Source organism: Zalophus californianus, chromosome 2, assembly GCF_009762305.2.
Source record: "Zalophus californianus isolate mZalCal1 chromosome 2, mZalCal1.pri.v2, whole genome shotgun sequence".
Taxonomy (NCBI): Eukaryota; Metazoa; Chordata; class Mammalia; order Carnivora; family Otariidae; genus Zalophus; species Zalophus californianus.
Window position 1 is genome coordinate 1,791,920 of NC_045596.1, and position 12,588 is coordinate 1,804,507.

The window sequence follows — 12,588 nt, forward strand, 5'->3', positions numbered from 1 at the left end:
GAAATCTGAAAGTATGTTTAACTCATGGGTTCAATAGGAAACCACAGTAGACATTTAAAAATATGTGGAACTAAAAGAGAAGGGAAACGGGCGCCTGGGCGGCTCAGTCGGTTGAGCGACTGCCTTCGGCTCGGGTTGTGGTCCTGGAGTCCCAGGATCGAGCCCTGCATCGGGCTCCCTGCTCCGCGGGGAGTCTGCTTCTCCCTCGGACCCTTCCCCCTCTCGTGCTCTCTCTCTCTGAAATAAATAAATAAAATCTTTAAGAAAAAAAAAAGAGAAGGAAAACACTGCATATGAAAACTTGTGGGATGGGGACACAGTTCGTTCTCAAGCGCTCTTTCAGTGGAGTCTTAAGACTGCCGAGTGAGTTTTCAAAAACCTGAAAATTAATGAGTTAAGGATTTGGGTTTGAGAAATTAGGGAAAGAACAACCAAATAAACCCAAAGAAAGTTTAGGATATAATGTATAAAAGGAATCCTGAAAGAGAAAACAGATACAGAGAAGATCAACAAAGCCAAACTTTGACTCTTTGAAAATATTAAATAAATAAACCTTTGAGAGACCGATCAGGATAAAATAGGGGGGAAAAGACACAAAACAATACAGTAATTAGATGGAAAAGAACCAGAGTGTTGAGAATGATCAAAGTTGGACCATGGCTGCACCCATGTCACCATACTCTGCTTTTGTATGGGTTTGACATCTTCCATAATGAAAAGGGTTTCTTTAGTTTTGTGACTATGTAAATGAAAAGGAAGACATAACTACAGGTACCGTAGTGATGACCATAAGAGAACACTGGGAACAACCTTACAATTAATTTTAAAACTTAGATACAAAATCAACCCAATAACAAAATAACCTGACAGATCCAGTAAGCATCAAAGAAATCAGAGTAGTGGTTGCAAATAATCCCGACGAGACACTACATTCTGACATTTGTGCTGAGAATTCTCCCAAAACTTAAGAGATTATCCAGCCTTCTACTGATTCTACCAGAGGATTGACAGGAGGAGATAGCACAAGACTCCCCACTTCATTTTACGAGAGAAGGAAGATTTTGATAACAAAATCTGCTAAAAGCGATACAGAAAACATGAAAAATCACAGATCTGTTTCGGTCATGAATATTAATTGGATGCAAAAAAATTTCACATTCCAAATCCAACAGTATTTTAAAAAGCAGTATATGACCAAACTGGTGTACCCTAGGAATGAATGCAAGGAGTATTTACTATTAGGAAATCCACAAATGCTATTTGCTAAATTGATAATTAAAGAAGAGCCATATGATTATTTCCATGGGTTTAGAAAAGACATTGATAAAATGTTAGCATTCAATTAATTAAAAAAAGAAAAATGGTAAACTAATAGTAGAAGGAAATATCCTTACCCTGAAAAGGAAGTTTACCAAAAGAGACAGAGAAAAGAAATCTACATGAAACAGTTTGAAATCAAACAGGAAGCGTGGAAGCATGTGCAAAACAAAGATGCTCTCTGTTTCCACTTCTTCTGTTCAGCCTTAAGTCGTGGTTCCTAGACAGCATAATAAGAGAAAAGAAAGGCTTAAGGAGTGGAAAGCAGGAGATAAAGTTCCATTTTACTTACAGATGATCTAATTGACTACAAAGGGAATTACAAAAGAATTTAGCAAGAAAAAGAATTTTTAGTGAAGGGACTGGCTGTAGGATCAGTGTACAGAAGTTATGTTCTCTATACCATCCGTAATTTAAAAATGTAGTTTAAATAAAGACAGTATTTGTAAGAGCACCAGAATCTATGCAGTCTCCATGAATAAATCTAACAGAAGTTGCCCACGACCTATGAGTAGAAGAGAATGAAGCATGAGTGAAGAATATTGAAGACCTGGAATAGATCCTGTATTCATTGATAGGAAAAGTGAGTATCATAAGGCTATCTCACTTCCCAAAATTTATCTGTAGATTTTAAAACCCAAGAAAGATTTTGTAAAATTGAGTGTTCTTAAAACACATTAGTGTAGGGTGGATACGTGGCGATGCGGTCACACGTGGGATGCTGTAGAGCCGAGGGAAGGAGCGAACTAGAGCAGTCTGCAACGTGGGTCTTACAAACTGAACAGTAGACAAAAGGCAGAACACGAGAATGTACATAGTACCCTGTTGATATAAAGGTCAGTTTAGACATAACCAAAGTACACTTTTAAAAATTGCTTTATTTAAAATCAATTATTAACATAAAGTGTATCATTAGTTTCAGAGGTAGAGGTGAGTGATGATGCATCAGTTGCATTAACACCCGGTGCTCATCCCCTCACGTGCCCTCCTAGAGTTCAGCGTCTCTTACGGTTTGTCTCCCTTTCTGATTTCATCTTATTTTTCCTTCCCTTCCCCTATGATCCTCTGTTTTGTTCCTTAAATTCCACATATGAGTGAGATCATATGGTATTTGTCTTTCCCTGACTGACTTATTTTGCTCAGCATAATACCCTCTAGTTCCATCCACATCGAAGTAAATGGCAAGATTTCATCCTTCTGATGGCTGAGTAACATTCCGTTGTGTGTACACGCCACGTCTTCTGTATTTATTCCTGTCAATAGACATCTGGGCTCTTTCCGTTAGTACATTTTTTAATGTACACCTCTCAGTCCAGCAGCTCCACTCCTGGCTTTCCGCCCAAGAGAAACAAGAAAGAGCATGTATCCACACAAAGATTCCTACATGAATGTTTCTAGAAGTTTCACTTGTAGTAGCCAAAAACTGGGGACAACCCGTATCCACAGCAGATGAGCAGATAAACTGCGCTCTGTCGTCCAGTGGACACCACTCAGCAGTGAAAAGCATACTCCTGATGAAACACCAGAGCCAGATCTCAGAAGCAGGTTGCTTAGGGCAAGAAGCCAGACAAGAGGTGACATACGGCAAAGTTGCGTGTACATGAGATGCCAGAAAATACAAGTTCATCCCTAGTGACAGACAGCAGATCCCTGTTTCCCTGGGGCTGGGGCAGCAAGGAGATGAGCAAAAGGACACTTCCTGGAAGTGTTCTGTGTCTTGAGTGGGGGGATAGTTACCCGATGTATTTATTTGTCAGCACTGTGAGCTCTAGAATAACTGATTTATTGTACATAAGTTATACCTCAGTAAAGTATATTCTAAAAATTAAGTCTGTCGTTCAGGGATACTATACAGTACATAGGTGTTAAGACTATAAATAAAAGCAAGGAAATTATCCTAAAAAGCCAGAACGGTGATTACTTCTGGGGTGAGTGGGGGCTGCCGGGAGGCACTGTCCCACAGCCTGATGCCTGTGCTCCGCAGCGTTCGCCTTTACCAGTTTCCTTTTGCGCACGTGTCTGTTTACTCTCCTGTATGTGTGTGACGTTCACACAAAAATCAAACCAACTTCTAAAGGATTAATCTGATCCTCCTAGAAGAATAGGAAGAACGGACGGCTTTTCTTGCCCATTACAAAGACGATCATGAAAACATTGTGATATGCATGCAGAATCCGGAGCCCAGAAACAGACTGTACAAACGCTGAGCTTTGGTTTATGACAAAAGACAGATCGACAGTGGAAATGAGGGTGTGTTCATAAATGGAGCTATGAAAGTTTATGTAAGAAAAACTTTTAAATTGGATCTGCCCCCCATATCCTACCCAAAGGTCACCTCTAGATGAGGTGAGTATCCTCAAATCAAAAGCAAACCTTTTGATTTGGAATATAGGTGAGTATCTTTTTGACCTCAGAGTAGGGAAAGATTTCTTAAAAACACCAACCATAAAATAAAAGATTGATAAATGACATTAAAATCAACAATTCTTTAAAGAAAGTGAGGAGACCGTGTGTGCAGCACCTCACGAAGGGTTGGTATCAGAACAGATAAACATGACAGAGCAGGAAAAGACAAACAGCGTGGACAGATGTGCTGTCACAGAAAACGGTGACCACGGACCTGTGGAGAGGCCTCCCGCCTGATGGGGGCTGGGTGCGCAGGGGCAGTGGCTCCCCCACCCCCCGGGGGGAGCACAGAGCGGCTCCAGCGACCGTGGAGAAGTTTGGCGGAATCGGGTCAAGTCGAAGCCGGCCATTTCACGGAGCCCCGTGCTCCCACCTGCGTGAGCAGCAGCACCCGCTCGTCTGTCCGTTCCGCGGGGTGAGCTCTTGGAGCCTTGGAAACGAGCACACAGCGGCCTCATGGAGGACTCGCACAACATAGTGTTGAATGCAAGCAATAAGAAAAAAATACAGGACAATTCTGTTCCTGTAAGTTCAGAAATCAGCACACGCAAACACGGGCGAGGGGCTGCGAGATCATGGGGCGATTGTCACACACGCCAGGGTGCAGGCTGCCTCCCGGGAGAGGACAGCGAGGTGCCAAGGGGTCGGCAGGGTCGGGCTTCCGGACCTGGGCTGGGGGGCTGTGGCGACCTAGGCTTGGTCCCAGTCACCTGGGTACACGTTTGCAGTGTGTGTGACACAGTCCACAGCGGACCACACGGAGGCCTGATGGGCAGGGGGTGTCAGCATCAGGTGCAGGGGAGCCAGGGGTGTGGGAAGGAGACAGAGCTGGCGGCTGGGGGCCTGGGGGCCCTGTGCCGGGAGAGCCGTTGGGGGCCTTGCTTCCATTGGCTCGGAGCCACCTGTAGGCATTCCAGCCATGGGGCGTGGAGAGACATGGGGGTGCGTGGCCTGCTGGGGACCACTGGGAGCTACCGCCAGAGCAAGGGGGGACGGGGCAGTTTCCTGAAGCTTGAAAAGGTGACGCCACTAGGACTCGGGTTTTGACCAACTTTGTGGCCAGGGAAGGAGAGGCTGTAGTCTTGGGAGCAGGGCGGGGGGATGGACACAGACCGCCCGGCCGGCAGCACAAGAAGTTGTGGGCGATTGAACCGCCGTGTAAATGAACACACTTCAGCTTCTGGCTGGGTGATAGCAGTAACCATTTGCAGGCTCAATTCAAGTTTCTGCTGCTCAGATGAGAGCTGGACAGGTGAGAACTTCAGAAATTACGCGAAGTATAGGCGTTTGAAAGGAAGTGTTCGCATTTAATGCAGAATCAGCCACTATTGCCTGGGAAGCAGGTAGCAGAAGGCGGTGTTTTTCAAACACTGCTGGGCGTGCAGGGGTGCAGCAGAGCTGGGCTCCGGGGCTGGAGGCCTGCCTCGGAGACCCGGGGGCGGCGGGCAGCGCTGTGACCGAGTCTCACCGGGCCAGGTCCCGTTCCGTGCCACACTCAAGCGTGCATTCGTGGATAAATGAGGGCAGATAACACGTGGAGAAGGGCAGGGTGGTGGCCGCTGGCACGTTCTCAGACGGGCTTATCAGAAACTTCCCTTGGGCAGCTAAGAAGGACACAGGACCCCAGAGGACATTGAGGGTGCTGGCCAGTGTCCTGAAGAAGGGGGCCCCCATCCCCCCGAGGGCCGTTCCACGCTCTGAAGGGGGGCCAGATGCGGAGGGGACCTTGTCGCCGGGTCTGGCAACTGGGAGCCCACCCCCCCGCCCCCCGGAGTTACATTGGGCTTTGCCGACACCAGCTCAGGTGCGGGCTGTTCCATTCCCTGACTGTTTGGCTCTTTGTCTTCACAGATTCTGTCTGGATTCCGCTAGACAGACCCGACAAAGACTGTCCATCAACTGGTCCAATTTTAGCTTGAAAAAAGCCACTTTTGCTGCCCACTGAATGAGGACCGCCTGGAGAGGGACGCGCGGGAGGTGGGCCAGGCCCCGGAGCCGCAGCGCCGGCCCAGGGCCGGGCCGGGTGGGCTGCCGCCCCCGAGAGCCCCAGACCGAGGACTCGCTGCTCGGCCCGCGCCGGGAGCTCGTGTGCGTGTGTCTGTGAGTGAGGCGTTGAGCACGGCGCCGTGCTGTCGGATTGGAACAGTGGCTCCTGCCGGTTCTCCACCCCGCGGCCCGGGAGCCTGGGTCGTGGCCAGAGACGCGTTTCATCATCCACGTGGCTCGTTGCCTCTGCATCTCGCCCTGTCCTGTCATCTGTCCCCGCCAGGGCACTGCCGTCACTCAGCTCTCGTGTGCCCTGCACCCCACCCGAGGCGGGCTGGGCGGGCAGGCGCTCTTCCGTTCTCCTCCACAATCTACTGTCTACGAGTGTACACGTTGCGCTGTTTGTGTCTGACCCCCTGACTTGTAGCCAGCTTGTGTAAGATCCCTTGCAGAATGAGAAAGTTCAAAAACAAAACCCCACCCAGTACTCACACCATCAAGTCTGTTAGAGAGTGTACGACTGTATTAACACGGAGGCCTGCCTGGCTACTTTTTTAACATATTGTTAAGTAATATTAAAATCATGTCTTTCTTTTTGAAAGATGGAATACATTAGTACAGCAGAAGACCTCGTCTGGTTGCTTTCTGCTGGGGGCGGTGTGGTGCCGGGGGCGGGGCAGGGCACGGGGCGAGTGGGGGGCAGTGCCCCCCAAGGGAAACCTGGGCCACCAGCCTTGGAGCATCTCCCGGGTCACCCCTGGCAGCAGTTTAGGGGTACTGGCACCCCCACCATCCTCCATGCAGCAGTGTATCCGGGGCCTTCCGCGTGCCAGGCAAGGCCAGGCCCAGGACAGAGCCCAGCCCGGCGCTCGAGAGGGTTTGGTGAGAGAGCAGTGGTAACCCCAAGCAGCAGCAGCGGGGTGGAGGCGGAGCAGGGGTCCCCGCCTTCTAACCTCCGGGGCAGGGGACGCAGAGCAGGTGGGCCGGAGGGGCAGCAGCCTGGGACTACATAGAGCCCCATGGGCAGGTGCTTGTCCAGTGCGGCGGGGGGAGGGGGCGATCTCAGACGAGACCATGAAGAGTCACAGGTGTTCGCTTGGGTTTAAACGAGGAACGACACCGGCAGGATTTAGGACGAGAGTGGGGATGCTGCCCGGATTCCTTTCCTCTGCGGTCGGTCCAGGCCGTTGGCAGGAGTCCCTGGCGGAGCCGCCGCCCGGTCGCCGCCGTCCTGCCACCCACCTCCCAGAGCACTGCGGAGCCGCACTGCTCCCGCCACCTCTCGGGAAGCCTTGTGTGCAGCCGCAGGGCTGGGGCGTGTCCCCGCTTCCCTGTGGAGACCGGGCGAGAGGAAGCGGCCTCTGGAAACATTCTGCCGGTTCCGTCCACAGCACTTCTGGACGGGCGGGATGCAGGTAGCAGAGGGAGGAGGCAAGAGGGGCTCCCGGGCTGTGGTCTGAGCCCCGGGCGAGGTGGGGCTGCCCGCCCTGGAGCAGGGCTCAAGTCTGAGGTGCCCACCAGACACCCCCCCCCCCCAGGTGAGATGTCTGGCATATTGGGAATTGCTGTTCGTGGACAGAAGGCCACCCCGGAGCAAGTGCGGACAGGTCAGGGGTCCGGGACCCAGAACCAGTGTGCAGGGTGGCAGGAGGAGGGCAGCCTGGAGGACACGGCGGGGGGGGAGACTGGCCGTGGCAGGGCTGCCGTGGTCAAGGTGCGCTCCAGGGACGGGCCCAGGGCTCTCGACACTGGAGGGTCCTTGACCACAGCCCAGTGGGAGCTGGTTTGCAGGAAAACAAGGGTGGGAACGGCAGGGCCTGGGAATAGGAGACGGGGCAAGAGGCCGGCTGGCTGGTTTTGCTTTTTCTCTGACTAGGTGGGGCGAACAAGCGTACCGCTCTGCCCGTGGGATGACCCTGCAAAGCGAGGAACGGGCTGGGCAGTGACCGCAGCGGGAGCCGCGTCCTCGAAAGCCCCCGATGTGCCTCCAGGACTCTCAAGCCCAGGCCTGGGCCTCCACCCCCCTGGTGAGGGCAAAGGGGAGCCACAGCTGGGTCAGTGCAGCAGACGCTGGGAAGGGTCCGGGGAGGGGGGCTGCGGGGGAGCCTGTCTCCGGGGAAGCTGCCCGCCTAGGCCCCCTGCCCCGTCCCCTTCTCCCCGGGGACAGGGCTGAGGTGGTGTTGGGGGCAGTCCCTCCTCTGGGCCTCCGCTTCCGCCTGTCCCGGGGTGCCACACTGGGTGCCGAGGGACCGCAGGGTCCCACCTGTGACAGGAGCAGGACCTTGTCAGGGCCGTGCGTGGTGAGCGGAACCCCTGAGCGCCCACTCCTGAGGTGGCCCCACCTGCCCCCTTCCGCCCCTGCTCTTCCTTTGGCTCCTTCCCCAAGAGGGGGGTGTCACTTTCCCATTCCCAGGTCTCTGAAGGTGCATCTGGGGCCTGGGAGGCCCAGCACAGAGTCCGGGGGAGGGGGAGGCAGAAGGCCCCGGCGGCAGGGCCTCCCTAGTGCAGCCCCGGAGGCAGGCCCAGGCCTGGGGACTGGTCATCGCGTGTCCTCACGCCCGGACACTGCATTTACAGATGGGGAAACCGAGGCCCAAGGTGCTTCTGCGGGACACCCAGCTCCAGTGCTCCTGTCTTCACGGGGCCTAGACCCGGGCGCCAGCCCCTGGGGGAGCCTCAGACCACACGCTGGAGCATCACCTCCTTTACACGGTAACGGCAATCGTGAGATGAAATCAAATAACGATGGCTAGAAAAGAAGCAGTTAAAAGTGTCTTTTTATTGAACTTTGTCTACATGCTCATGCTATTAAACCAAAACATCATCAAAAGGAGTATTGTACCAGAAAGGATGAACGTTTCTTCATTTCATTGATAAAGGAGAAGAAACTTACCTCACAGGTCCCACTGTTTCTGTTTTAAACACAACAAAAGGTCACCCACAGAATGACCAGAATTGAAGTAACTTGAGTCCCGGTTCCTCGTCTTCCCGGTGACAGGCGGTCGTTGTCCCGGATCCACTATGAAAACGTAAAGCATAAGCACCGAGGGCTGGGAGGCGAGGCGCGCGGAGAAATACTGTGCGCCTCCGAACCGTCAAGAACTTAGGCCCGACACAAACTGCGCGCCGCCGGGCGCCCGCCGTGCCCGGGAGCCGTCCACATGGTCTTCCGTGGAGCAGCCGGCGTAGTTACGGGGAAGAGTCCCAAACACGTGCCGGCGGCACCCGTGAGGGAGGAACTGCCACGGAGACTGTGCCCCTGCCACGCACAACTGTAAAACCGAGGAAGGTGTTTAAACAACGTTTTTGGGTGTTGGGGGAAACACAGCACGTGGCGGTGTTTTCTGAGTGAAGGGGAGGAAACCAGGTAAGCCTCTTGGCGCCCCAGCTTCCAGCCTGGAGGCAGTTTCCAGGCCCAGGATGGGCGGGGGGGCGGGGGGCGGGGGGCGTCGCACAGCCCGGAGCCCAGCAGGCCTGCTGAGGAGAGCAAGCAGAGATTGGCATTTGGAGAGGTCAAGGTGGCTGGAATTTGTGGGGCGGGGTTCCAGACGTGAGGGGCTGCACATAAGGTCTCGGGGGGTCTGCAGAGTCCCCTACAATCTACTAATGTTGCAGGTGTGGCATAAACTTCCAGGAACCCAAGGGAAAATCTCCAGAAGGCAGACCGGCTGGAATAGTGTTTGCACCAGCCACGGTGGAGAACCTTGTGATACGCAGTGCGGACACCGGCGTTAGGGTCCTCAGAAAGCTATGACCTTAGCAGGGCGGTTAAATAAGCCCTAGAGTAAAATCTAAAAAGCAAGCCTCAGAAGGATCAAACTGATCCTAAGTATCTTAACTGCCTGCTAGAACAAAGTCCAACGTTCTTTAAAAGAATACAAAAGTATCCCACACTAAACAAAATTCACGATGTTGGAATCCAGGCAGAAATTACCAGGCCATGCCAAGAGGAAGGAAAATATAAACCATAATCAAGAGAAATAACAATAGGCCCCAAAATGATGGTGATTTTGCAGACAGGGACCTTAAAATGGCTATTGCAAGTCTTACATATATGCTCAAGATGTAAAAGAAATCATGAACAAGATGAAGGAAGAAATGAAAGATCCAAAAAAGACCTAGGTGAAGTTCTAAAGAAAAAATACATTATCTGAAATGAAAAAATACCCTGGGTAGAATTAACAGCAGATCCGAAACCTCTGTGGAAACACCATGAACTTGATGGCATAGGAACAGAAACTACCAGAAAGAAGCACTGAGAGAAGAGAGAATGGAAAATGGTAAACCTGTGGGACAGTATCAAGCAGTTCAACATACATGTAACTGGAGTCCTGTAAAAGTAGGGAACCAAAAAAAATATAAAATGAGCTGGTCACAAGCTTGCTGGGGTATGGATGAGGCCGTGTTGAGTCTGTAGATCAATGTGGGACAAAGTGACAGCTTGAGATTACAGAGTGCCGTTTGCAGGTGTGATTTCTCTTCATTTACATGTTCTTGAATTTCAGCAGTTATTTTGTAGCTTTTATTGTAGAAATTTTGCACACTTCTGATAAGTTTTTTCTAAGCATTTTAGGTTTTTGACATCATAAATGGGGTTAATGCTTTAGTTTCCTGGGGCTCTCGTAACAAAGTACCCATAAACTGGGTGGCTTCTCCCAACAGAAATGTATTCTCTCACAGTCCTGGAGGATAGAACCCCAAATCCCTGGGAGGATATATGCCCCAAAACACGGGTATCCACAGGGTTGGTTCCGTCTAGAGGTGAAGACCCGCCTGTCCCCCGCCTCCCCCCGGCTCCCCCGGCAGTCCTTGGCTTGTAGAGGTGTCCCTCCAGTCTCTCTTCCGGTCTTCACATGGCCTCTTCCCCGTATCTCTGTTTGTGTCTCTCTTGTTTTTTTTTAAGATTTTATTTTTAAGTAATCACACCCAACATGGGGCTCGAACTCAACAACCCCAAGATCAAGAGCTGCCTGCTCCACCAGCTGAGCCAGCCGGCACCCCATGTCTCTTCTTAAAAGGACACCAGTAACATTGGGTGTAGGGCCCACCCTCATCCAGCACAACATCATCTCATATGACATCTGCAAAGACCGTATTTCCAAGTTAAGGTCACATGCACAGGTTCTGGGGGTTAGGACTTAACATCTTTTTAGTCACCTTATCTTTTGGGGAAACAGGTTTTTAAAATCGTTTCTCCAGTTGTTGCAAATATACAGCGTATGGTAGATTTTTCATATGTTGAACCTTGTATCTCGAGATTGTCAAAATGATTTACAAATTTTAAACTTTAAGATCACCTAGGATTTTTTACATCTATAATCACGTCATCTGCAAATAAGGACAGTTTCTTCTGATTTTTCTGTTCTTTATTCCTTTTATTAACTTACTGCACTAGGTAGAACCTCCGGTACAATGTGGAATTGCAGCAGGAAGAGTGCCCTTGCCTTGACGTAAACCTGAGCAGGCACAGGCAGCTTTCAGTATTTGTCACCAGATAGAATGTTAGGTGTGGGGTTTCGGACGTACATCTTTATCAGATTGAGGAAATGCCTTCTATTCCTAGTTTGCTGCGTGTTTTTATCATGAATGGACATTAAATTTTGTCGTATGCTTTTTCTGCTTCTGTTGAGATGATCATGTCTTTTCTGTTATTCTAGTGAATTACATTAGTGGTTTGGGTTTTTTTTTAAGATTTTAATTTATTTGACAGCACAAGCAGGGGGAGGGGCAGAGGGAGAAGCAGAACCCCCACTGAGCAGAGAGTCCGACATCTCAGGACCCCAGGACCATGACCTGAGCCAAAGGCAGACGCTTAACTGACTGAGCCACCAGGCGCCCCAGTGCTTTTTTTTTTTTTTAATAGTCAGTCTTATCTCTAATTAAAATTCTACTTGTCTATGACGTCTTATCCTTTTTCTATCTAATTCAATTTGTTTATATTTTGTTTAGGATGTTTGCATCTGTGTTCATGAGAGAGATTTGTCGTTTTCTTGTTTTTCTCAGGTTTTGGTGTCACAGAAATGAGTCGGGGAACATTCCTTCTGTTTGCTGAGTGTATGTCAGATTGGTATAATCTTTCTCAGATGTTTGGAAGAATTCACCAGTGAAGTCATCCGGGGCCTATAATTTTCTTTGTGAAAATATTTTTAATTACAGATTCAGTTTACTTAATGGCTACAGAGCTGCTCAGGTTTTCTGTTTCTTCTTGTGTCTGTTTTGGTAAGTTGTGCTGTTCAAGGATTTTATCCGTTTCATCTGTCAGATTTATCGGCATAAAGTGTTCATGATAGTCCTCGGAGATCCATAGTGACGTCCCCCTTTTCATTCCCGCTTATCAGCAATTTGTCTCCTGTCTTTTCCTCGTGCGTCTTCCTACTGGTTTGTTGGTGGTGTTGCCATTTGAAAGAACTCTTGGCTTTGCTGACTTTTCTGTTTTCTGTCTCATTGATTTCTGCTCTTATATTGTCCTTTCCTTTCTTTGGGTTTAATATGCAGTTCTTCTCTTAGCTCTTGAGATGGGCACTCAGATCACTGAATTTTAACCTCATTTTTGCACAAAGTATTTTCTCATTTCCATTGTGGTTTTTTCCTTTGCCCACAGACCACTTAGAAGTGTGTTGAGAATTTGGTATTTATGTTACTGAGTTGTGGTTTAGTCTCAACCACGGTCAGAGAACATAAATCCAGTGGTTCGGTTCTTTGGAATATGTTGTGACTTGGTTTATGGCCCCCCCAGATTTGTCTCTGTTGGTAAGTGTCCCACGTAGAGCTGAGAATTCCAGTTGGCTTTTGTTGGGCGTCATGTTTCATACGCAAAGGAGGCCGAATCGGTTAAGTATTTTGGTTAAATCTTTAGCATCCCTGCTCCTCTCTCTGAGA

General features: G+C 50.0%; 1 protein-coding gene across 6 annotated transcripts in view; it reads left to right on the forward strand.

The window, feature by feature from the left end:
* The window catches only part of FAM193A (family with sequence similarity 193 member A), a 163,275-nt gene extending 154,135 nt beyond the window's left edge, over window positions 1-9,140 (forward strand). For 4 of the 6 annotated variants that reach the window (XM_027598303.1, XM_027598302.1, XM_027598305.1 and 1 more), the window contains exons 21-22: window positions 5,575-7,736; window positions 8,287-9,140. In XM_027598303.1, coding sequence (XP_027454104.1) covers window positions 5,575-5,668 — 94 coding nt within the window. In that variant the 3' untranslated portion in view covers window positions 5,669-7,736; window positions 8,287-9,140. The remainder of the gene's footprint in view (window positions 1-5,574; window positions 7,737-8,286) is intronic. The other 2 variants (XM_027598307.1, XM_027598306.1) reach the window with 1 other exon arrangement.
* Window positions 9,141-12,588: the final 3,448 nt, after the last annotated feature.